Here is a 24,170-nt window from a genome sequence, read left to right on the forward strand (position 1 = left end):
TCAAAGCTAACGACCCTCATTTTTCCGAATATGCATAGTTTTGGCCTTTGAATGCCAAAAATTATGTCGTACTGATTTAACGGCATTCCTAACGTTTTTTTTTACATCACAAGAGGCCCAACTAATGGAGGAATCTTTTGAATGATTAGCATCCAAACATGTAGCAATGTCTTCAACTCCAGTGGTGTAGTTATGAAAAACCTTTTCTCTTTTGCATAAGCTTCTCTCTGCCTTGCGGTCAGAAAAATCAGAAAACTTAGAAGGTGCCATTCTCAATCATAGTGTCTACCGCAACCTACGGTCAATGTGAGTTTTCTCTTTGCAAGATCTTGACGAAAGATATGATCTATGATCGCAGAAGTTCCTGAAATCGTTTAAAGCTCAGATTACTTTCAAAGCCCATCACAAGAACCTGAAATCATGAGGACAGCTGGGTTAAATAGGATTCCGATGAGGAAAGACTATGCTTTATTGGGAGTAGCTTGTATTAGTATGAAAGGATTATTGCATGTTGAAAGTATAAGTGCAACTGAATTGTTGCAGTGCCAAAACATGATTAAAAGAATACTCTCTCACAAGTGGCCAAATCCAAATTGCGGTTACCAAGAGTGACTATTCTCAATGAACAGTGCTTGCTCTTTTGTTCACACCTGGAAATCAGATCACATGGGTCGTTATATATCAAATCCCATCTTTAATGACACTAGGGGAGTCCAACCTTGAAAACCCAAGAAAAGAAATTGACACCTAAACATTCCATCCTGGTTTATTGATTCGTCGTCATACGACATCTTCACCATTTTTTGAGCATGCTCTGCATCATAGTCTATGGCTAGATAGCTCACAATTGAATTCTGGTAATAGAGAGGATAAAGTCTATAACAAGTTCGTTCGGGTCGAGTCCTTCAATAAGAGATCTATCTAATTCTTTATTAGTCACATCAAATTAGGTTGGTTATGTAATTTGGACCAAATATTTTATTTATCGAAAGTTGTTTCTGAGGTAAAGCCAAAACACAAACCGCCTTCGAAATGTCCTTAAGAAAGAGTCTTTATAAACAGAGCCTGAAGAATACTGCGTTTCCGGCGAATACTGGCGATTCGAGTATCGAGGACAGATATTGGATTAGAGATTGGTACCATCCTCAAAAAGTCAGTAAGGAGACCAATATTTCTCACCAAAACATTATGTCTGCACAAAGCCCTTCTGGCGTACTCACGCCTCACGAATCGACTCCCCAACCTCAACAATATCATCAGTCGTCCCAATCACAAACTCCACAACCTTTGAAAGCCTATGGATTCAAGATAAAAGCTTGGATTGCGGTTGAACGAGACCCCTATAAAGATTGCATTGATGAGGATGCCGACACCGTTTTGTCATTGACAGATCATCCTTATCTGTCTAGTATCCTGGCATCCAAAGATTTTTCTTCTAGTGGAACAGGTGGTCTGACTGATGCAGATATCAAGTCTGCCGTAAGCGGAACAGGAGATGGTAACAGGCTTTTTTCGAGCAGTGCGCAGCATGAGTTGCAAGGGTCTAAAAATCTAGCTGATGACTCCCTGTCAAACCAAGAAGACGCTTCTGAAATGAAAACGGATTAGACTTTGATGAGGGCATGTCCGATTATAAATTGCCTTGGTAGCGAGGAATCTCTATTTTCCGCCACGAAATAACGGGTATTCTTTTCTCATATAAAATAGAGAATACCTAGAGAATGGCTATGAACCACAACTGTTGCTTATTGAAGTAGCTGCATTGAATATGGAGCAAACGCATAATCTTGACATCAGTATTGTCTATTTGATAATTGCCAAACTATTCAAAGTACCATATGAGGATTATCAAGTTTACGATCCCTCCACGAAAGGCTGTTGTATGAAAATACTAATTCATGGATTCCCAGAATACGATCGATCATCTCATGTTCGATTTTGTACACTTCACTAGAATTGGTGACTGTAGAATGTCCAATATGTAATGTTTTTGGATACAACCTGTTTGGGATCTTCTGCTGATAGCTACAATCATTTTTGACCTCATCAACTCTATTTCAAGATTCGCAACATCGTGGCGTTCTTCAAAACTCACCATACTATGACTATCTGATAAATACGGTTTCTGACTGTCATCTGCACACTAATTGTTGGCTATTTTTCCCACATGCTGAGTCCCCTCTATCTCCTCTTTTGAAGCTCTCTTCAATATCTTCATAACGATCAAAACGCAGAAAATTAAGGTATTTTTTGATTACACTGCAACATTGGTGATGTTAATGCTCGAAGATGATTCAACTCCTGTAGTGTCAAGATGTATGAGTAGATTTATAGGTGCTAGAGATTCTGTAAAGGTACAATTGATACTAGCTTGGCAGCGTAGCCTTTTATTTAGACTATGCAATGCAAACAATTTTTGAAGTTATCAATGTTTGAGAAGATGAGAATTAAAATAAAGACTCATAGTAAAACAAGCCTCAAAATGAAAGTCAGCGCAATCTTTCTCATGTCAGTACTGGCCCATATATCTTGAATAGAACTATAATCATGATTTCGGCGTGAGCGTATCATTGGCCATCAATCAGGCTCAAAGGTTTATCGAACGCAGAAGCAAACCTTCATTCTTGTGAGATTTTGAATATTGCAAAATAACGACTACAGGCGAAACCCAAAACTGTAACCTCTGTGAGAAGATTTGGTCTACCTGTCGAGAACAACAGAGTAACGCATCGGCAATAATTGTGCCGTGACGTGAATCATGTGATGAATCATGTGACTTAAAATTGGATCCTCGATTGATAAGATTCGTGTTCCGGAATTGGTTTGAATTCTATTTCGTGGAAAAACAGATGTCTTTCCCTAAAAAAACATTAAGCCCATGCTGTTGCATGGTGACAAGTGATAAGTGCTGGCGCCTTTTGTAATTGTATTTTCTTTCTTTCTGCGTTGGCAGCTTTGTTTTTCCAAGAGAGACTTGGCCTTGTCACATGACTCAAGTCACGTTACAGATACAGCCGACAGATTAATCAAATGTTTCCGACGGATAAATTTAAGCTCCCAGTAAAAAATTGATGTTTCCGGTCTCACCTGTCTTTTTTTTTTTAAGGTACTTCTCTTATTGTCTATATGCTCACCTTTTGTCCACATTGCTCAAATATGCTAGTCGTAGCGCGATCGGAGATCAGTGGTAGTAACAGTTTTACCTGTCCCACTTGTCCCTATGAGTTTCCAATTGATGGCATTCTAGTATATGAGAGAAAGGAACTGCCGAGAAAACAAGTCGATGACGTTCTGGGAGGGGAAGGCGCATGGGACAATGTTGATCAAACTGTCACGCAATGTCCGGTTGAAAGCTGTGGCTTCGACAAAGCCTACTTTTTCCAGCTCCAAATCAGATCAGCCGACGAACCTATGACGACATTTTACAAGTGTTGCAAATGTGGACACCGCTGGAGAGAGAACTAATTTCCCAATGATGACTGATCTAGTCCACACGATAGAATTTACATGAAATGTATACTAGAAGCATTGAGAATTGCTAAACTTGCTTAAGCATCTCTAATATCAATGATTTTGTTAAAGTTAATCAATCAAAGAAAATTTGTATTTTTTTAATCGAGAAAAGCATCTTAAAAGTTGAAAGAACTCAGTAATATATTCAGCCTTATTAATCCTCTAAATCTCCGAAAATCTTTTCGTCCTCTTCTCGGTTTTCTCTTGGCACAAATTCCTTGCCATAATGATTATCTTCGTCTTCATTTTCGCTTTCGCCACTGAAGGATGTGGATTCTTCCGTCTTTGGTGCCATCAAACCATCCTTTCCATAATGGCCGTCCACTTCATCTGACCTCGTAGGTTTTTGACATAGCATATTCTTCCGTGGGGTGCTTGATACAGAGGTTGACAACGATGAAGGAGGATATTGTGACAGGGAGTTTTTACGTAATGTCGTGGTGTATCCTGGAGTTTTTGCTGTTATCCCACTAAGAGAGTGACTCAAGTTAGAGTGCAAGTATGAATTTGAATTTTGTGCGGTTAGAGTCAAATTGGTAGGAGTTCCCTCCCCGTGCTCCTCTATTGACAAGGGAGAATTTGAAGTATTATTCTCAATCTGAACATCTGGCGATGGAGATATTGGTGGCTCTTTTTCTATTTGGCGAGGACCATTGATCTCTTCTGTGGGGTGCTCACGGAAATTGCTAATATTATTCATAGATGATAGAGATTGCAGGGGAGGCGAATTAGCAGGTAACTTTGTGTGTGGCGCGTAATGAGATTGTTGGGGTCGTTGATTAGATTGAGAATAGGAGGTAGCTTGAGCGTAGACAGGAGAAGGAGTGCTCAAAGATTGCGAACGAGATCTAAAACCCCCAATTTCCGAACCGTTTTCGGTCATGCTGCAAAGAATACTGGCGGCTTCTAGCAATTGAACTTGTTGGTGCTTACTAATAAGTAGTTTCTTGGTCATATTCCACTCCGGTGTATGTTCCCAAAGATGTTTTGCTAGTGACGAGATGTGTTTGTATCCCTTACCACAAGCCTCACATTTTAATTCTTCTTTCAAACGTCCAGTTTCACCCTCTGATATACGACGCACGACAAATTCTCTACTTAGCATAGGAACGGAAGTGCCTAAATGGGATTGCTGGGGTTGTTGCTGATGAAGATGACTATGAATTGGGCCACCTGTGTGTGGTGATGACCCCAAGTTTCCTGGGCTTATAGAGTACGGACCAGTGGTGCCACTAAACGATGATGACAACCTTTGTGATCCTGGTGGCATATTGGTCGAACTCTTTACTGGTATAGTGTAAGGTGCAGTAGAGAGAGATGAGCGTCTACTCGGAACATTATAATGATAGCCGTTTGTGGTGGAGCCGCCTGACGCTGTCATAGGACGAGAGGCTGGTGATGTATCTTGACTGGAGGTAGCTATTTGATGATTCTGATCGGATTGGGATGAGAATCTCTGTTCAAACGACATTGTAAATCCTCTGATCGCAAAAAAACTGCTGATAGTTGAAATTGGAACTGAAAAAAGTATCACACTAAATTCCAGCTTTCAATGATCACTTCTTAGATTCGTTTTCTAGCTTTTACGTAAACTTCTGACTGTCCGTAATGCAATTCAATATGGCTATTAATATTGAAGGGGCTGGTTAATGTTGATTGTGTTTAATTAAATGTATCATACAATTTTTTTCGAGTTGAGTTATCAAAAAATTTAAAAAAAAATTTTATCGGGTAAAGTAAGGTGTTAGGGTGGTCCTCTGCCCTTTAATTCCAAGCTTTAAGCTTTTGATCTGACGCAAGTGTGAGAAATTTCAAGGAGATTTTATTAGGTAATAAAAACTTGATTGGTCTCTATCTCAATGGCGTTTTTAATTGTTTGCCCGAACGTCTAGCTGGTATTTTGTCTCTTTTAAGAATATCATGCCAGCATCTCGTGCAGTTTTTGGTGAAAAGCTATCAACATAGAAGATAGTCCAATTTACTTCATTAAGTAAAACATTTGAGCGAGGTATTTGGTGTGCCATATTACAGCATCATCAACCTTCGCAAATGAAAACAATCTTATCATTTAGTTCCAACAACATCAGAGGAAACCTTGTAACTACAATGCAAGTCGTATGAAAGTGTGCTCTCACATAAAAAGGGCCCAACTGTATGATTTAGATCAAAACTCCTTTTATTATTGGGCCTGCAAAAAATGACGCACCTTGTGCCACATTGATCAAGTCCATTACAAGCATTTTTGCTTGGTTACTTCGTTTGGGCTAGATATTTGGGACTACTCAATAATAGAGCCTGTTAATATTGGCTTTCGCCAACAATTGATACCATAATATCTTATAATGATTTTCTCACTGGCTTTCAATCAAGGAGAGCCCAACGGATTTCTGAAAATGAGTTTTCAATTTTTCAAACGATAATCCTTTTCCTATGAGAACGAGCTTACTGTTTGGAAGTGTTTTTTGATTTGGAGCACCTTCCCCACCATCTATAATGTCATACGTTTTTCGCACCGCTTGTAGTACCTTGAAAGTCGTTTCGCAATAAACTAAACCTTTCGCTCTGTAAATCTCCATATTCCATGTCTCAACATCATTTTCCGCCCAAAGTATATCTTGCAGAAATCGTTCAAAGTTTTCAAATTTGACCTTGTCAAGCTTCGAGAACTCCAAAGTAATTGTGTGGATTGCAGAATCATGATACAGAGCTTGATTTCTCAAAAACGGTGAGATGTCTTTGGTGTCATACGCGTGCAAATCCAAGATCTTACCAAGATCAACGTCTCCGTACTTTGAGCGATACACCGGCGCGAGAGTGTTGATGGACTTCGCCCTTTCTTCCAATCGGTCAAGATCTTCACTGCCCATTTTATCAACTTTGTTCAAAAGAACTACATCAGCCATTGCAATCTGTAGGTGAGCAATTGTTATATCACTATCAGTTTTTGTTGGCGCATGGGTGTGACCTCCTGTATCTGAAAGCCATTTTTCAATGTTTTCAGAGTCTATCACCGTGACGACACCATCGATGTAAACATTTGAGGATAAGGCATCGTCAAGCCAAAACATTGTGGCTATGGGGGCGGGGTCGGCCAACCCTGTTGTTTCGAGAAGGATATAATCAAAACCTTTTCGTTTTGCTATCAATCTCTCTATCGCTGCGACTCCATTATCTTTAACGGAGCAACAAAGACATCCATTTCCTAAATCCAACCATTCTTCATATTCTTGAGAGTTGCCTGCTTTTACTGTCAATGATTTTTCAATAGCAGCTGAGTCTCCAAACTCATTTAAAATAACTGCAATCCTTCGATCACCCTTTTTCGCAATTTGTTCCAATAATGTCGATTTTCCTGAACCGAGATATCCAGTGACAATCGTTATCGGTATCCTAGTTATCGCATCTTCCTCAGTTAAACCAGAATGCTCTCTATAACTTGTAGCTTTTTTGCTGCCCTTTGAGTATCTGATGGGCTCATTTTCTTCGACCACAAGCTCAGGAATCAAATCGATCTCGTTTTCATCCATCAATCACGAACTTTGTAATAAATTCGATTTTTTTCACCAAAAATTGAAAGTCAAAAAATAGGAATATCGATTTTAATCCCAGTTATCTATCTATTCTAATTTCGAATATTCACGATTTTGCATGCTGACATCATATACATCATATACAAAATTGAAAAGTTGGGGGCTTGACTGGATACTCTTTGCAACTGTAGTTTATCATTTGATGATATCTCCCTACACCAAAGTCGAAGAGTCCTTCAATTTGCATGCTATACACGATTTGATTAATTATGGAATTTACGATATACCTCATTTCGACCATAAAGAGTTTCCTGGCGTTGTGAAACGATCTTTTGTTGGTTCACTGATGGTATTTATAGTATCTAAGCCTTTGTTGACAATGGTCGACTTTTTAGATACTTGGATTCCGGCCTCATCATTCCATCATAAGGATACGCAATTAGTTCGCCAAGTCACTGTGAGATTTGTCCTTGGATTACTTAACTTGATTGCTTTTATAAAGCTGCGAGAAGCAATTTTCAAGAACGTCAGATTGTCTGTGCATGGCGAACAGATTCAACTTTGGTTTTCCATACTTCAATTTTCCCAATTTCACTTCTTTTATTATGCATCTCGTACACTACCAAACTTTGTCGCGATGCCCATGGTTAGTACAGGTATCTCATGGATTCTGCAGGGACATACTATATCCGGAATTTCCGTTATCATGGCAACAGGTATCCTCTTGAGAATTGAGATTTTAGCATTTGGCATTTTAATTTACATAATAGCCATTGCATTAAGGGAGTTGAAATTAAGAAACACTTTGCCCAAACTATTGGCAACCTCAATCAGTGCATCATTGGTGACGATGCTAGTTGATACATACTTTTGGCAAAAACCTTCTTTTCCCGAAGTGGAATCATTTTACTTCAACGTAATAGAGGGCAAATCTGCACAATGGGGAACTGAGCCTTTTCACTCATATTTCACCAAGTATATCCCTAAGCTTTTTGTTCTACCGGTTGTCCCTTGCTTGGCATTTTTCGGATTATTCGTACCATCATATCACTCAACTAAAGCAAAGATTATCATACTTTCCTCTTGGGCGTATATATTACTGATGTCGATTCAACCACATAAGGAGTGGAGATTCATCGTTTATTCTTTACCGGGTATTTTATTGTCAGCCTCTTGTTTCCTTGCCAAAATCGAACCAAGAACAAGATTGTGGAGGAGTATTATGTTTACGCTAGTTTGTTTGGTGATATCAGTCTCTTACATTTTGAGCATCTTTGCTGGTTTCGCGTCGAGCTTCAACTATCCTGGTGGCTATGCATTGCAGCTGTTGAATGACAGGTTGTCCACTGTCGTGAATTCGTATCCAAACAGCGTTCCAATCAAGATACATTTGAATGTGAAGTCTCGTATGACCGGGGCTAGCTTATTTGGCGAAATCAAATCCAATTTCCTGATATACGACAAGACTGAAGATGAACTGAAACTGAATGACAAAGAGTTTTGGCAACAATTCTCGTACGTGATATCCGATTGTGCCCTTGAATCATGTTCTTTTTGTCCTCTTGAGAATTATACATGGAGTTTGATTGACATCGTTGAGGGATACCACAATTTTGACAAGCAGCGATTGGTGGATGATCTTGGGCTATTTTTGCAAACACCTGCTGGATCTATCAGCTTCATTACTCAGATGGTCAAAAGCCACAACCTACAGTTTATCATTGATCTGTCCAAAAGGTATATCATCCTATACCCAACACTTTATATATATCGCAAGACGGAGATAGGCAGTACTTCCAATCTTGTGATCGCCAAAAGCTCATAACCTTCTATATCTTGGACCCTTAATAGCGAACAAAACCTTGTTTCGATATTTGAAGAACATAGTGGCCAGTAGAATAAAGAAAAGGAAAAATGGTAATAGCACCATGTGCACGCTAGGACTGTGCTCCAGACCTCCAGGATACTGTATTTCATCTGGCCCCTGACGGTCACTAGTAGGGCTTATTGATAATGTTTCGGTTGACATGGTCATGGAAGGGCCAATTGTGACCTCTTTGGAGAAGTGAGGCTCAAAGAGACTGTCTTCGGAACTCTGTGACGTGGAGCTTTCTCGGCTTTCTTCAGCCGCTGGATTGAAAGCTTGTGACACTTCTTTTCCGCCCAGTCCTTCGGTGGGCGTCAAATTTTGACGTTCGGCGGTCTCCATGTTGTCGTCCCTCAGATCATCAATCATTTCCCTTTTGATACTCAATATCGTGACATTGGTCAATGGTCGATCTGTGGTATCTTTTGCAACTTTTTGTATAGCCCTCAGAGTTTCAAAGCCCTCTGTAAGTTGACCAAATACCACATGTTTACCATCCAAGAATTCAGCTGGAGCCGAAGTGATAAAGAATTGTGATCCTGCAGTGTTAGGTCCTGAATTTGCCATTGAAAGCCTTCCTATCCTGTCATGCTTTAATTTGAAATTTTCGTCAGGGAGGGAACCTTGCACCTTCCCATATATAGAGTATCCTCCCGTACCATCATGATTTTCAAAGTCACCTCCCTGTATCATAAAGCCATCAATAACGCGATGGAAAGTTGTGTTCGTATATTTGGTTTCACATAGATCATAGAAGTTTTTGACTGTTTTGGGAACCACGGATCCAAAAAGGCCAAGAGACAATTTTCCTAAGTATTCATCATTTTGTTGAATTTCGAACTTAACTTTATGGGTGAATGGTGGATCGTCAGCATTAGCTGTCGAAGTGACAGCTATGGGACATAACAGTAATAAAATTTTAAATTTCAGCATCTTAAAAGCTCAAAGAAGATTGATAACTTTCTAATTTACAGTCTAAGAAAAAATGCATTAGGGGTGATAATAGATATGATTTTAGCTGTGAATTTTTAAAAGGCATAATCAAACTGCAGAGCATTACTACTGCCATGAGCAGCCTCATTATTTAGCTCTCATCAATGGCAAGTAATAGTTAACTATCATAACCACACTCAAACTAGTTGTTTTGTTCGCCGATCAGACCTATCATGCTAATTACTCTTGCGCTAAACATACTTGTGAGATTTTTACCAATTGATATACTACGACATACATGATTTCGCAATCGCAAGGCATTTCCATCCTGAAGCACCCTATCTTGCATATCTGTCTAGCTGACACGTCACTTCGAGTTCTGACTGTTATACTTAGCTCTCCAAAATAGATACTTCTCAGATACGTGAAACACATGTTTTAGTCTTTCGATCTGTATGACTCTTTTTGCTCTGGTGATAAAGCCTTCCATTCTTCAGCAATCTGTTTCATGATCGAGCTATTTTGGTTGAAATCTTTGACGACTCGTTTAGGGTAAACGGACATGAAAAAGTTCATGTACGGAGAACGAACAGTATATTTCTCTTTCCACGCTTGATATTCTTTTGCATACTCAGCAGCTGCCTCCTTATGTGTCTTCACAAATGGTGCCTTAACCTCTTCGGAGGCAGATTTCCATTCAGAAGCAAATCTTCCAAGAAGGTCCCGCGGATTGGTATTTTTGTCCGTGTTCGTTGCAAACTTGTGTTTGATGAACATTTGGTAAGCACTTTGGGGAGCCTTTGGTTTGTGCTGTAGTTTGAGTTCTTTTAATTTTGTTGGCGATAGCTTTCTCATTTCTGCTCGGGAAAGTTCTTGTAAAAGGGCACTGTCAACAGAAAAAAAACCGTTTGAAGCTCCATAACAAAGGATTTGCTAGTTGCAATGTAGAGTTCTTCAAACCAATAATCATTGCCGCGTTGTGAGTTCTTTAAACGAAAGTTTAATCTCCAATCAGTATAATTTGTAAACAAAAGGGAAACAACAGATATACTTCGCGCAAATTCTCTTTTATCTGGTGTGCACCAATAATAAATGACAGGTTAAAAATTCTTAATTTCAAAAAATGGGGTCAACTGGGAATTGAACCCAGGACCTCCTGCTCCCAAAGCAGGAATCATACCACTAGACTATTAACCCTTTTCGAAGGATTTTGGAACTCCAATTGCATTCAAATCACAATTCTTAACGGCTACAAATAATAAGCTTCGCTAAGTTGGTGGGTAACCTCAAGAGCTGTTCGAGCCTTTAAAGATCCATCAAGTTTGGCTCCCTTCTAAATTGCGGTAATATCCAAATATCAAATGTCAAATTCTGTATTCAAATTTGACTCAACATTAATTCTGCAACTTTATATCAATTTTCAAACCTAATTGATTGAAATAGATTTCGGACCTTTGCAGGATAATTTTCTTTCCCACAATGATATACAACGGAAATGGAGATACGTTGGAAATGATTCTTTGCAAACTAATATTAATAGCGTACAAATCTAGATGACTTTGATGGATTACTTTGATGGATTACTTAGTAGACTTTCCGCCTCAGGAATTACCAAAGGTAAAATTCTATGTGGGAACAATTCCTTTAGGTTTAAGTAGCATTTTAGATGTTGAACGCGGTTCTGCCATGTTAGGTCTACAAAAGCCCATCAATAAAACTTAGACACGATTTATGACTACTTTATTATGATTTTGAATGAACATTTCGAGCTACATAAAAACAATAATCCGTACAAAACGGGTGAGAGGGTATATCAGGTCGACCTTTTGCTAAGTTCTAGCAGTCTATCACATACATGTATCTGTTGCAACTTAGTTTTGATAAGTATAATTTTTACAGTCATTATTCTTCCTTCAATAATGTGACTATGTATCCGATAGTTAATATCTCTGGTATACCTAAGTCCCTCACTTATAAGTGGGATATGACAAACGCTTATATATCATTTGGTCAGTCTCATATGTGATCCAGATTTGTATCATCTGAATCTGATGCACATACTATGCATGTGCTAAGACCGATAAACCTTCATATCAGAATAAGCCGCACAGTCATGATATAATCTGTGATTATCCTATTTCAACAGTATCGGAGGTACACAGTAGAAACATTGAAGAAAATGTAGCGTCAATAATTCAAACATCGTATACATCTGCTTGAGAAAATCAAAAGGAAAACCTCACTCTTTTCATATCCATTGAATAAACAAAGCGCAGAATGTTGTGAAACCACTTGTCTCACACTGGAATAGATGAGTAACTTCGGATAACTCGTAGGGATAATTCTATCAAATTCCAAGATCTTATCTTTGGCGCTTGCACGACCATCTGAGCTTGTTAAGTGTAGTGACGTAGGAGCTCTGCTATTTTATACAACTTGTGTTGATAAAACCCATAAACGTTATCCCTGGCCAAGCCTATCTTCAATTTAGGATGAAACGCATACTGCGATATCACAACTAGCTGAGTGGTATCTAATAGAGAATCCACAGTAGATAAACTCAAAGGTAACTCTGGCAATGCATGAACACTCCTTTTCAAGTATTGAGTAAATTTAGTGTCATCTATGACAAGGATAGAAGAGAGTAAAGTCAGTCCTTCAGTCTAATCTCTCGGTATATATAGAAAATCCTAGTTGGAATACCGAATAATAGATTTGTCGTCAACCATAAGGATTAATACCACATCAGCTACCACATCAACTTCGCGCATGCTGATACCTGCGACATTAACATCTACAACTTCCACTTCGGATCCGAATTTACATCATTGCATCTTTGATATTGCTAAAAAAAAATACACTAAGAGCTCTAATCTTGTTGGAATCATACATGGATATGTCTCTTTGAAATATCATGCATCCTATTTTGGTCTGTAGGGTGTAATTAACTCAAAGTTTAGTATGTAAAAAAATATAAACCATCCGATTTGAAAAAAAGCTTACCACAAATCTAAACGTGCTCATAATCTTTAATAGGCACACTAGAGAGTAGTCACCTAAGTAATCTCTAACACCGGCTCAGAAGTTTATAGGCAAACCCTGTAAATAATTGATGAAAAATCAACCCTCAATTGCGATTCCCGATATCAAAATATCAGCTACGACAAACCAAAACGTGGTTTAGTTGATGAGGGCTGTTTCCAATTGAAAGTTTTATAAAGAGAAGAAGAATCAGCAAGTTTCTGCAGTGCATCGCGGATGACTCCCATCATAAGCCAGCTCGAATACTTGTTGATAAAATAAATACAGAAGAACGAGTGTGAGGTGTTATGAAATGTATTGGACACGGGTTTTTCATAATGCTCTGCTAGGCAGTACAAGGAATTATCGACTAACCAAAAAATTTGTGTATTATGGGGTATTCAACGATGGGGGCTTGAATTCTCAAACAAGAATCTACCGCATTGCATGGTACATCAAATGCAATGGCAGTTCTCTTGTTGAACTGCCAACAAAAGCAATTCATGCTGGAGGGTTCGTGTTTGGCTATTTGACTAGTAGATTTGACTTGACGACTGTTTTTATCCATGTCACACAACATCAAGGTAGTGGTCTCCTCATATAGTTTTTTTGTACAAATCATCTTGAGCCGCAGACCTTTCAAGTTGGGACTGAACGTTATCAGAACAACTATCTCAGTCGTGTATCTATCATAAGTTTTTGAATTTATCTTTAATCAGCAAGGGATAAGCGTAGCTTCTGGAAGTGTGTTTATCAACAATAGGTCTAACAATGCTTGCCCGGAGTTTGCTCAAGATTTAAGTGATTTTTCTGAATGTGGTCCCTGATCCGAGGATAATAGGTTGAATGCTAATTTAACTCCATGGTGCTGGTGTTACTCACTTGTGAAGTTGTGGTATTGGAGATGCAAATTTCAGTTGATTCCAAAGCCTTGTGACCTTGTCAGCCATACAAGCTCGTCCATTACATTTCCATTGCTAAGTATTTGACATTAGTGGATCGTGAGGTCACTGTGGCTTGTTTGTTTGACCTCCATGTAATACGAACAGTCGCAAGTATTCATACGTACCCAAGTGGTAGCTCATGACTGTTTACACCTCTCCGATCTCTATCGTCGTACCCTACAATTCACACTTGGGGGCTTCAGTCTTAAGAGAACAATCATCAGGCGTGTTTTTCAGATTCTTGAGCGAACGCTTAACTCCGGCTAATAGCAAGTCGCTTGGCTTCCGAAACCATCTCTTCAAGTTGGAAACGACAAATGCAATGTCAATCCGAACCGAACAATCCAGGAGCAAACAACATTTTTTCTACCGGCGTACTCTGATTGTGGTGGTGGTCTGCAAAATCCACAGTTCAGCGGTCGAGAGAACACAGGGTAGTCAAACACTGTAAGGCTGAAGTCCATAATCCAACATGGAGCATATATAGATGAAGAGGTCGAGAGAAATAAGGATTACGTAAATCTGTGTTCATACCAAAAGTAAAAATAATGCGAAATCTGTAAAGGTCTTCTATCTCAACGTGTAAGCACTAGAGATGTTGCGCACATCTGATTGCAGTACAAGGGGCAATCGAGCGCAGGGAAAAATCAACATTAAGGTTAATATATATATTAGAAGATTACAGGCTCGGCAGATGCTCTACCGGTTGTGAGTTTTCTGAATCCTCGAGATTTATGGACTGAATTAACTTTAGTTTTCCGAGTCATGCACAAAAGAGCTTGCTTGAACCCATAAAAGCCTTTGTAATTTGTCAGCTCAATAGACTTTGTCTTCTGCACTGCTGACAATGAAACCAGGGAGCTGATTCATACAGACTCCATCGAAAGAACACAATCCAAAAAGGTGGTCGTGACATGCATCTAATGTTTCTGCATTCTACGATATTGAGCTACAAGTGTTAATAAAAAACCAAACAGCTTAAATTACTGACACTAAAGATCGGGCAATGTTAGTCTGTTGAGCTTGCACCTCCTTTATTATGCACAATTCCCTGGAGAAGAGTTCCTCGATGCTTCTTTATCTGAAGGCGGGATCTAGAATAATTTGCAAGAAACCAAGTAAATCACAGCATACCATTCGTCAGTGGATCGCTCGAAATGTTGAGAGGCCAGCTAGTTTTGGACAGATGATTGGCGGGGGGAAGTTTTTCCTCAAAATCAGACTTCATTACCGGAGCAAGAGCTCGAAACCTATCGGGAAATGGAATGTGAGGTGGATGGAGTTGCTGTTAAACTGAACTGAACTGGAGTCAGATTCCAGAAACATCTGAGTCGCTCAGGAAATCATCAGGAGATGGTGGGCTGCGAGATTCCGAAGGAAAGTCAGATGTCGACGAGGAAGCCCCGAATAGAAAGCTTTCGTAAGCGTCTCCCAAATCTTAGTTGCGGCTAGAGCACAGCAGATTCCGGTTCCAGAAACGGTGCAGCACTAGGCTTGTCTGAGTTGGACCTCAAACTGTGTGGTGCTGATCCAACAAAAAAGAGACCGGGAGGTGGAATAGAAAGCGCGACTCCACTGTCGCAACAGAACCACTAGAGACACGACCTCTTTGTAATCTTTCAGCTGGTGGTTAAGTTATACAGTGCTTCGAAGCATAAGTGCTGTTGCTCTAGCAGTGGTGTAACTTGCAATCTATCCTGAATTGAAAGGTACGTACTACAGCATATAACGTATGAAACCATGTTCTGTGAGCCACTTTCAAAAACGTAGAATTAGAGCTATTATCACCTAAGCTGAAATCGTTTACGGGCGCAGCGGGTATAGTTTGCCTTGGATTTCTCGGATAAGACAACAAAACTAGAAGCAATTCCTATGCGTTAGTTGGTTAGGCATCAGGATTCCATGAGTCGAATCCACCTATTTTATTAACTAGCTTCAACAATGATTTCTCATTCCAGGCTAAAAGCTATCATAGTGCCAACATCTCTGCTTACAACTAATTGAACCTCGGGTTTCTTAGAAATTTTACAGCTACAAATCTTATTCATGCTTTTCACAAACTTATGTGAGCATACACACTCATGTTGAATTGTTGCTTTTGTAACTCTACGTTCCATTATTATGTAGTGTTGTTTCTTCTTAAAAAAAAAACCTCAATCTTAAGTCTTACATATTGTTTCCTTTTATAGTTTTAGAATCTTCAGCTTCTTGAAACCATTCTAAAACATCATTACCTAATCAGAATTCTGATAACGAATTCTTATTGTTAATGCAGGAACAATGTATGCATGATCTGAGCCGCACATCGTGGATGACGTAATCATATCTGAATTACTTATTCCAACACTCCCCCTTAATTCAGACTATGGTGATTTATTTTAAAACCCATTGCTTCTCGTAGATATTCAAATTGTGGTCTGGCTAATCCTTTTGTGAATATGTCTGCTATCATATGATGAGTATCCATATGTTTGAGAACGAACTTATTTCTCTGAAGAGTCTCTCTTATATGATGATGTCTGATATCAATATGCTTTGTTCTTGGATGGGCATGTGGATGATTTGCCAATGATATACAACTAGTGTTATCACTCCAGATAACTGGGATTGATTCCAGTTTTAGATCTATCTGATTAATCAGTTGATCTAACCATAGAAGTTCTTTGACACCGTCAGATAGTGCTATGTATTCGGCTTCAGTTGTGGATAATGCCACCACTTCTTGTTTCTTAGACCTCCAAGTTATTGGGGAATCGCCAAGCATAAACACATATCCGGACGTTGACTTTCTATCTTCTTTAGATCCTCCCCAATCTGCATCTGTATATCCAGTAAGCTTAAATGACTGCCTTCGTTGGTATGTAATGCCCATATTCATAGATCCTTTGAGATATCTCAACAAGTGTTTGACACCACGCATGTGTTCTTCCAATGGTGTCTGCATATATCTGCTTAAATAAGAGACAGCATATGATATATCAGGCCTTCCCGTATTAGCAGCAAACAATAGCTTCCCCACCAGGCTGCGATACTCAGTGATATCAGAACCATCCAGAGGAGAGGAATCCATCAAGTAGGTAGAAGATGCAAAAGGAATGTGCACTGGATTGCAGTCCAGCATGCCAGTGTGCTGTAGAAGCTGGAAGATATAACTGTGAAGAGACAAATGAACTTGAGAAGAAGTTTGAGTAATGTCCATGCCCAGAAAGCGCTGCACTGGACCCAGGTCCTTCATATGAAAATGAGAGGAGAGAAGGTCTTTAGCCCAACGACACGCACGGTCAGATTGACTCAAAAGTAGAAGATCATCAACATACAGACCAATAAGAACAACAGAGAACTCCTTAGTAGCAGGTTTCATGTAGACCCCATATTCCGGAAGTGTTTTAACAAAGCCAGCCTTTTGGAGAACAGAATCAATTTTCTGGTTCCAACAGAGAGGTGCTTGTTTCAGGCCATAAAGACTTTTCTGCAAGCGACAGACTTTATGTTCCCCACCAGTTTCAATGAACCCTGGTGGTTGAGACATGTATATCGTTTCACGTAAGTCACCATTGAGAAAGGCGGTTGTGACGTCCATTTGATGAATGGTCAGTCGAAATTGAGCAGCAAGTGCAAGAAGAATCCGAACACTATCATAACGAATAACCGGACTGAAGGTTTCATGATAGTCAAGACCATTGATCTGGCGGAAGCCTTGAGCAACTAGACGTGCCTTGTAAGTGGGTGGAGAAGTCCCATCTTTGATAGTGAAAACCCAGCGACATCCAAGAATATGAGAGTGAGCAGGAGGATCCGTAAGAGTCCAGCTGTGATTAGACAGTTGGGCATCAATCTCTGTTTGCATAGCCTTGCGCCAATGGTCAGCAGCAGGGAGTTGAAGAGCCTCTTCATGCGTCGTCGGAATAGGTTCCGAGAACTGAAGCGTGCCAGCAAAGTGGCGTTTCTTCTGAGGTCCGAACAATGCCGGAGAATGCGGACGACGAGTCGGGATAGATGACCTCGGAACAGGAATGAGTGATCGTTCAACCGGTATATTGTCACGAGTCCAGGTGAGTAGTCGCGAGGAGGGAGCCGTACACGACTCAGTGTCGGACAGAAGTCTGATGGGAGTTAACGAATCACATGAAGACTCGGACGGTTCCTGGATGATTGGAACAGATGGAGGAGTCGTCGACACGATGATGGACGACTCATCAGGGAGGGGAGAGAGCATCCGTGCAGTGTCAAGCGCATCATCCCAATCCGAAGGAGAAGATGCCGGAGAAGGCGAACTCTCAGGTTGTTGCACGAGCTGGGGTGGAGACAACGAATCCAGGTCTGACGCATCTGGAAGAATGGGATCGGAGTCAATCTGATTAGGCTCCGGATGAACACCCTGTGTGGACCATAAGCCACCGACCTCTGAAGCATGCAACCGAGGAGATGATGAAAGAGAGAGATCTTTACCAGGAAAGATTGATTCATGAAATTTGACGTCGTGCGAGATATAGACTTTATTGGCCGGTGGATAAAACACACGATACCCCTTATGTTGAGGTCCAAAACCAACAAAGATACACTCAAGGGCAGTATCAGAAAGTTTAGATTCCCGTAGGTGTGAGGGAATAAGTGCGAAGCACTGACAGCCAAAAGTATGAAGAAAAGATGGATCAGGTGAGTATCCATACCATTTGGAAAAGGGTGTTTCGGGAGACCGAGTTGAGGGCAGGCGATTAATATAGGTCTCCGCCGCTTTGACTGCCTCTGACCAAAAGGAATCAGGAAGCGAAGCTGCCGTAAGAAGAGTACGGGCTTTCTCTTGAAGATATCGATGCATGCGTTCAACCACTCCATTTTGAGAGGAGTTATACGGAACGGTAAGTTGGTGGTGTATACCTTTGGTAGTCAGAAAGTTAGCCAATGACGTATTGCAGAATTCACCTCCATTATCAGTCCGTAGATTAGCCACTCGATATCCAGCTTTACTAAAGTGATTTTCAGCTTGAGTAATGAAGAACTGGATGTGTTCAGAGGACTGGCTTTTCTTGGCAAGAGGATAAACTTGAACAAATCCAGAGTGGTGATCAACAATGGTTAACATATACCTTTCTCCAGTCCGACTCTCAGGAAAAGGACCAGAAAGATCCGCACCGATAGTGTGGAGTGGATTAGGAATCACAGACTGACTCTGTTTGGAATACCGTTTGACACCACGACCTTTCTCACACGCACTGCATTGAAGATGAGAAAGATTTGGGATGCCTAGTTGTCGCATGATGGGTTTAGACGGATGACCAAGCTTTGTGTGAAGTTCCATGCTCGAAGAAAGAGCTTCAGCAACGCAAACGGTGGGAGTGAAACGATAGAGATCATGTCCAATCCCGGATCCAAGTAAATGATGAGTCGAACTCTCATAAATATAGTCCGCTTCAATTGAAAATTTGAATCCATGGCGAGCAGCTGCTCTTAGGGACACCAAATTGCGTCGAGCTTCGGGTACATAAAGCACGTCATGTAGGATAAGGTTTCTACCCGTGGTGGTAATAAACTTGACTTGACCGATACCGGAGACACGTGTCGAAAGCTTACCAATACCCTGAAGGGTACCAGTTGTTGGAGTAAATTCACAAAAATGAGACCGATTATTCGATATATGTGAAGTAGCACCACTGTCTAGCCAGTATTGATGAATATCGACTGGACCAATAGCACTAGATGACATCATGCCCCAGGATTTCTCTTGAGGTGGTCCGGATAGTTTCTGAACATCGGAAACAGGAATAGGACACTGGGGAAAAGAATGACCTGAATGACCACATCTTGAGCATCCCTTTGACTTGGGAGTCTTATGATGTGGGGTCCGTTTCGTGAGGTGTTTCACAGTAAAAGCTGAGCTCGAGGGCGGACCAGTCATGCTCATCTCTTGCTGTTTGAAAACTGTCAACAAGTGAGCAGCGCTCGTAGAGAAATCATGGTCTCGATAAAGGAGATCTTGGCCCTTCGTATTACCACTGAGAGAAATGGCAGCATAACAGATAATTTCGGACGCAGTATATCTACGGATATGATTGTCGTAGAAATCTTCAAGAGCTTCAATAACGTCCCTGTTAGGCTGGGAGGTGGTCAAGACATTTAAAAGTCGACCAATGGCAACACATTTGTCAAATGGGTTAGACGCACCATATAATTGAGAATATCTCTGGATTGCAGCCAATCCATGAAGTGGCACTTCTTTCCGAACGCGTGCGGAAACAGTTTGTTGTATAACAACATACAACAAATCATTAAGATCAGCTTCAGTAACATCTTCCTCGTAGATAACTGAAGGGTCACGAAATTCACCCGTAGTAAAGAATGAGTCAAGACCAGGGGCACGTGTCATAAGAAAGTCCATGATATGTTGATGCCACGTAAAGTAGTTACTTGAGCCTTGAAGTTTGTTTTCTTCTTCAAGACGCCAAGTGAGCAACATTGAGCTCATAACCTGTTGAATTGTTGCTTTTGTAACTCTACGTTCCATTATTATGTAGTGTTGTTTCTTCTTAAAAAAAAAACCTCAATCTTAAGTCTTACATATTGTTTCCTTTTATAGTTTTAGAATCTTCAGCTTCTTGAAACCATTCTAAAACATCATTACCTAATCAGAATTCTGATAACGAATTCTTATTGTTAATGCAGGAACAATGTATGCATGATCTGAGCCGCACATCGTGGATGACGTAATCATATCTGAATTACTTATTCCAACAACTCACGCCTCATTGGGATAAGATAGATAAAAATCTAATTACAATGGGAGACTAATCATCTTATAGCGCAATCTATAAAGAGTGGAAAGTTGCCTAGTAGAAGAAGCCAAAGATGCAGTAATCAAACAACATTTCGGCTACTGAAGAAAAACTTTTGAAAAGTGTTTGCTTCCTGTTCGTATAGCACTGAAATGCGTCAAAATAGTATTTCCTCTCAAAAAAACCAGCGAGTCTCAACTACATCGCTTGCTTATTATGATGTTCGAAGTACTAGACTTTTGTTTATGGATCCGATTAAAGATACATACTGAGGATACTCCTATTGGGTCAACATGCAGACGAATATGTCCTACATAAGTCGTCCATACTGTTAAGTGTAGTCTTGCAAGTGTAAATAAATATCAAATCTCTGAATTGACAAAACGATATCCCCTTTGATTATCTGAGATTGTTACTTTGCTCCTATATTTGAAACAGGTCATCACCAAACATCTTGCACTCCTTTCTTTATGTTGATCAAGGATATACATCCTGACTTTTTGGTATTTCTCCTTCGTAAATTCTAAGGTAGTTAAAAGTTATATTTAATTATTGAGGATATATTTTGTTCTGTCCTCAAGCTAGCTGTCTGATTCCATTTCAAATCTGTTATATATTGGCGTATGATAAAATCTAACAGATATAACTGGAGTCTGAATGTGTTATAGAATGAATGCCCGTATTTGACTCAAGTTGCAGCTGTAAGGTACGCGCGTATATCGAATTTCTGAACCACGTTCAGGACTGACGATCAAATACTCCCACCTGTATATATCTTTCAAGCATTGATTTATGTTTCGACCTTAGATGCTTCTTTAAGTTTGTTTCAGACTTACATTATCGGAATCAACAAAACCTTACAATCAAGTGTACAATGGATGAGTACCATCTAACAGATCTTTAAAATATATCGTAATGACTTATGTTGTTCAAATTTATATTGTTCTGATAATGCGGTAATTTAGTTTTATCCAAATCCCTTGAGACTCACTTGCATCATTTCATTATAGTAAGACTACAAATCTTCAATAAACCTATTAGTCAGTTAGTCAAAAATGAACATACCAATGGTTGATCCTGGTATTGTGAAATAGCCACAAGACGCTATATCGTGTTGAGATAGTCATAGATTATATCATGGCTGTGCGGCTTATCGTGATATGAAGGTTTACCGGTCTTGACACATGCATAGTGTGAGTACATTCTCAGATTATGCAAATCTGGGAATGCATATGGGACTAACCAAATAATATATAAGGGTGTGTCATATCCCACTTATAAGCGAGGGACTAAGGTATACCAAAGATATTAACTATCTGATACATATTCACACTATTGAAGGGAGAGCAATGACTGTAGACATTACATTTATCAAAAGAAAGTTTCAACATATCGTAGCATTCATGCGTTCTATCCTGAGTTCAGAGGTATGCGGCTCATGCATAACAAGACATGACGAGTGTCAAACTATGGATGCATATCATAGGCTGCAAGGATTGCTATATAGGAAGCTACTTATGTATAATATTGTAGGAGATCTATACATTGTTAGATCCAAAAATGTCTCAGAAGTTAACAAACAAGCACACTAGTCAATTAGTCAAGCATGAGTACTCCAACTGCTAACCCAAGTCCTGTAACGGAATAACTTTCAACAGAATCAAGAGCCTGAATAGCTTATACTGGGGATTTTCAGCTTAAATATTCTTGAGACAGAGGTTGGAGTTACAAATTTGAGCGATTTAACAGGCCACCGCGTAGCTTTCTCTGAGTCAACGCCAAAACGTTTTGATTTATATAGCCAAACTTTCGCAATCTGGCTGTCACACAGCAACCAGTCGTGAATAAATGAGGGCTATCGGGAAGTGAATGGGGTTGTTCGACCAGATGATTGCATAAATCTCATCTCCGTATTTCAGGCACAGGGAAGGTTCACTACTGTGCTACACTGATATATCCCAGTGACGATATACATGACCAGTAAATAGTGTTGAGGTGATATTCATCTAAATTCAGCTAGACTTCAATGTCCTTTATGCCATTAATTGATGACTATAGTTTTCATTGATGCTTTTCTCCTTTCGTATAATAAATCTGTTGTCGATTGACTCCCACCTATTGCTAAATTGTACTGGAAGCTCTTCTTCCATTTTTAGTATTCCATGATACGAATACGAAAGCTTACAGTTATACCCTTGACTTCAACGCATTTGATTCTAGATATTAGCTGTTCTTTGCAAATCCCATACCTCAAACCCAACCAGTGAGGCTATTAATTTCACATCTTATAAGCAAGCCAGAGAATGATTTCTAGAGAGTAAGAGTAACTGTTGTCATACATTTCGGACTTCCAAAAGAGCATTAAAATAAGCTGTACTAAATCTGGATGCACGTTACAGACTGATATTGGATTAAATAGCAGCATAACTGGATGAGCAGCCAGCTATCGCAGTCACAGTTTTTGTGTAATACGGTTGCAACTTTATTTTCTTTTCTGGATCTTTGTTTTTTCGCATTTGAACCCACCATGGGTAAAGTTTGAGCCGTGATTTGAGACAAGTACAATGTGACCAGATTCATCTAAGCAATTTGTTCTTGAAACTTATTTGAAAAGCTGTTCTTGCAGTAAATTTTGATTGCATTTTTAAAGCTCAAATACCAAGAGACACTGATTTCGAGAATTGCTTGGCTGCACAATTTGGTTCCAAATAGTTATAAAGAGCTGCCATCTCATATATGGGGGAACACTTACAAAAATAGTAAGGTTGATGTAATTTTTTCTACACATTTTGGCTACGCTTACCACAAAATTTTGATCATTAGAAAATAAGAACTGGTTAGAGCATGTTTTTGCTGGATCGTACGCAATTCATTGCAATAAGATGGTAACACAAATTTTCCTTGTATGAAAGGTTTACGGCTTTCTATGTCATGCTTCGAAACATGAACAGTAATTGAATAAAAAATGAGATATTAGGAAAGATCTTGTTGATTTGAACTGAATATAGCTAGATTGGAAATATTGAACCTAACAAATCTTTTAGACATCGAATTTTCAAAAGCATAGCCTTAGGTGATAAATCAAGCAGGTATAAACCTGCAACTGTACATTGTGGCAACCTAACGGATCAATTCCTTTACGATATGTTCTGGAAGCAGGAATATTTGACAAATTAAGAGATATTTCCATCAATTGAGCAACAAAAAGTTTTTTCTCTCTACGGGTCTGCCTTGTGAACTCGCCCCCCTCTATTCAAAAAGGATCCTTGGATGTTCTGTGATTTTTGTCATTGGCTCTGCGGCGAAGTTCGACCACTTCTTAAGCATGATATACTTGGAAAGGGCGAAGAGTGGCCTAATTCGAACAGAATTGTTTACAGCCACTTGAAGCCTTCAATACAGGAATTGAGTATACAAAGCTATCTAAGCATTCAAGATGTGTCTCATTACATAAAATAAGTTTTATTTGTTTGGGGCAACAAATCATTTCGGAGTCAAGAAGCTTGGGTTGGGCTTTTAATTGATGCAGGCATCTCGATAGTCAGATACCTACTTGCTTCAATTAGTTCTTATGAGGTATTTATACATTCTG

At 39.6% G+C, this 24,170-nt stretch overlaps 7 protein-coding genes and 1 non-coding gene across 8 annotated transcripts; 2 read left to right on the plus strand and 6 right to left on the minus strand.

Moving 5' to 3' along the window:
• Positions 1-1,032: 1,032 nt before the first annotated feature.
• Positions 1,033-1,608, plus strand: HPODL_04717 (uncharacterized protein; the record flags this gene model as incomplete). Its single annotated transcript, XM_014081062.1, has 1 exon — positions 1,033-1,608. One exon carries the CDS (start codon positions 1,033-1,035, stop codon positions 1,606-1,608), a length of 576 nt encoding a protein of 191 aa, XP_013936537.1.
• Positions 1,609-3,126: 1,518 nt separating this feature from the next.
• Positions 3,127-3,465, plus strand: HPODL_05122 (RNA polymerase III subunit C11; the record flags this gene model as incomplete). Its single annotated transcript, XM_014081063.1, has 1 exon — positions 3,127-3,465. One exon carries the CDS (start codon positions 3,127-3,129, stop codon positions 3,463-3,465), a length of 339 nt encoding a protein of 112 aa, XP_013936538.1.
• A 202-nt stretch (positions 3,466-3,667) lies between these two features.
• HPODL_04718 (uncharacterized protein) lies at positions 3,668-4,984 on the minus strand (the record flags this gene model as incomplete). Its single annotated transcript, XM_014081064.1, has 1 exon — positions 3,668-4,984. One exon carries the CDS (start codon positions 4,982-4,984, stop codon positions 3,668-3,670), a length of 1,317 nt encoding a protein of 438 aa, XP_013936539.1.
• Positions 4,985-5,864: 880 nt separating this feature from the next.
• HPODL_04719 (uncharacterized protein) lies at positions 5,865-7,040 on the minus strand (the record flags this gene model as incomplete). The annotated part of the gene is made up of 1 exon (XM_014081065.1): positions 5,865-7,040. The coding sequence occupies one exon, from the start codon at positions 7,038-7,040 to the stop codon at positions 5,865-5,867; it is 1,176 nt and encodes a 391-aa protein (XP_013936540.1).
• A 1,822-nt stretch (positions 7,041-8,862) lies between these two features.
• HPODL_04721 (Conserved hypothetical secreted protein) lies at positions 8,863-9,843 on the minus strand (the record flags this gene model as incomplete). The annotated part of the gene is made up of 1 exon (XM_014081066.1): positions 8,863-9,843. One exon carries the CDS (start codon positions 9,841-9,843, stop codon positions 8,863-8,865), a length of 981 nt encoding a protein of 326 aa, XP_013936541.1.
• A 438-nt stretch (positions 9,844-10,281) lies between these two features.
• On the minus strand, positions 10,282-10,620 carry HPODL_04722 (uncharacterized protein; the record flags this gene model as incomplete). Its single annotated transcript, XM_014081067.1, has 1 exon — positions 10,282-10,620. One exon carries the CDS (start codon positions 10,618-10,620, stop codon positions 10,282-10,284), a length of 339 nt encoding a protein of 112 aa, XP_013936542.1.
• A 348-nt stretch (positions 10,621-10,968) lies between these two features.
• HPODL_05403 lies at positions 10,969-11,040 on the minus strand. Its single transcript has one exon. It is a non-coding gene; the product is annotated as a tRNA-Pro (tRNA).
• A 5,121-nt stretch (positions 11,041-16,161) lies between these two features.
• Positions 16,162-17,388, minus strand: HPODL_04723 (Polyprotein (gag/pol) of Ty1/Copia retrotransposon; the record flags this gene model as incomplete). Its single annotated transcript, XM_014081068.1, has 1 exon — positions 16,162-17,388. One exon carries the CDS (start codon positions 17,386-17,388, stop codon positions 16,162-16,164), a length of 1,227 nt encoding a protein of 408 aa, XP_013936543.1.
• Positions 17,389-24,170: the final 6,782 nt, after the last annotated feature.

This window comes from Ogataea parapolymorpha, chromosome II (genome assembly GCF_000187245.1).
Source record: "Ogataea parapolymorpha DL-1 chromosome II, whole genome shotgun sequence".
Classification (NCBI taxonomy): Eukaryota; Fungi; Ascomycota; class Pichiomycetes; order Pichiales; family Pichiaceae; genus Ogataea; species Ogataea parapolymorpha.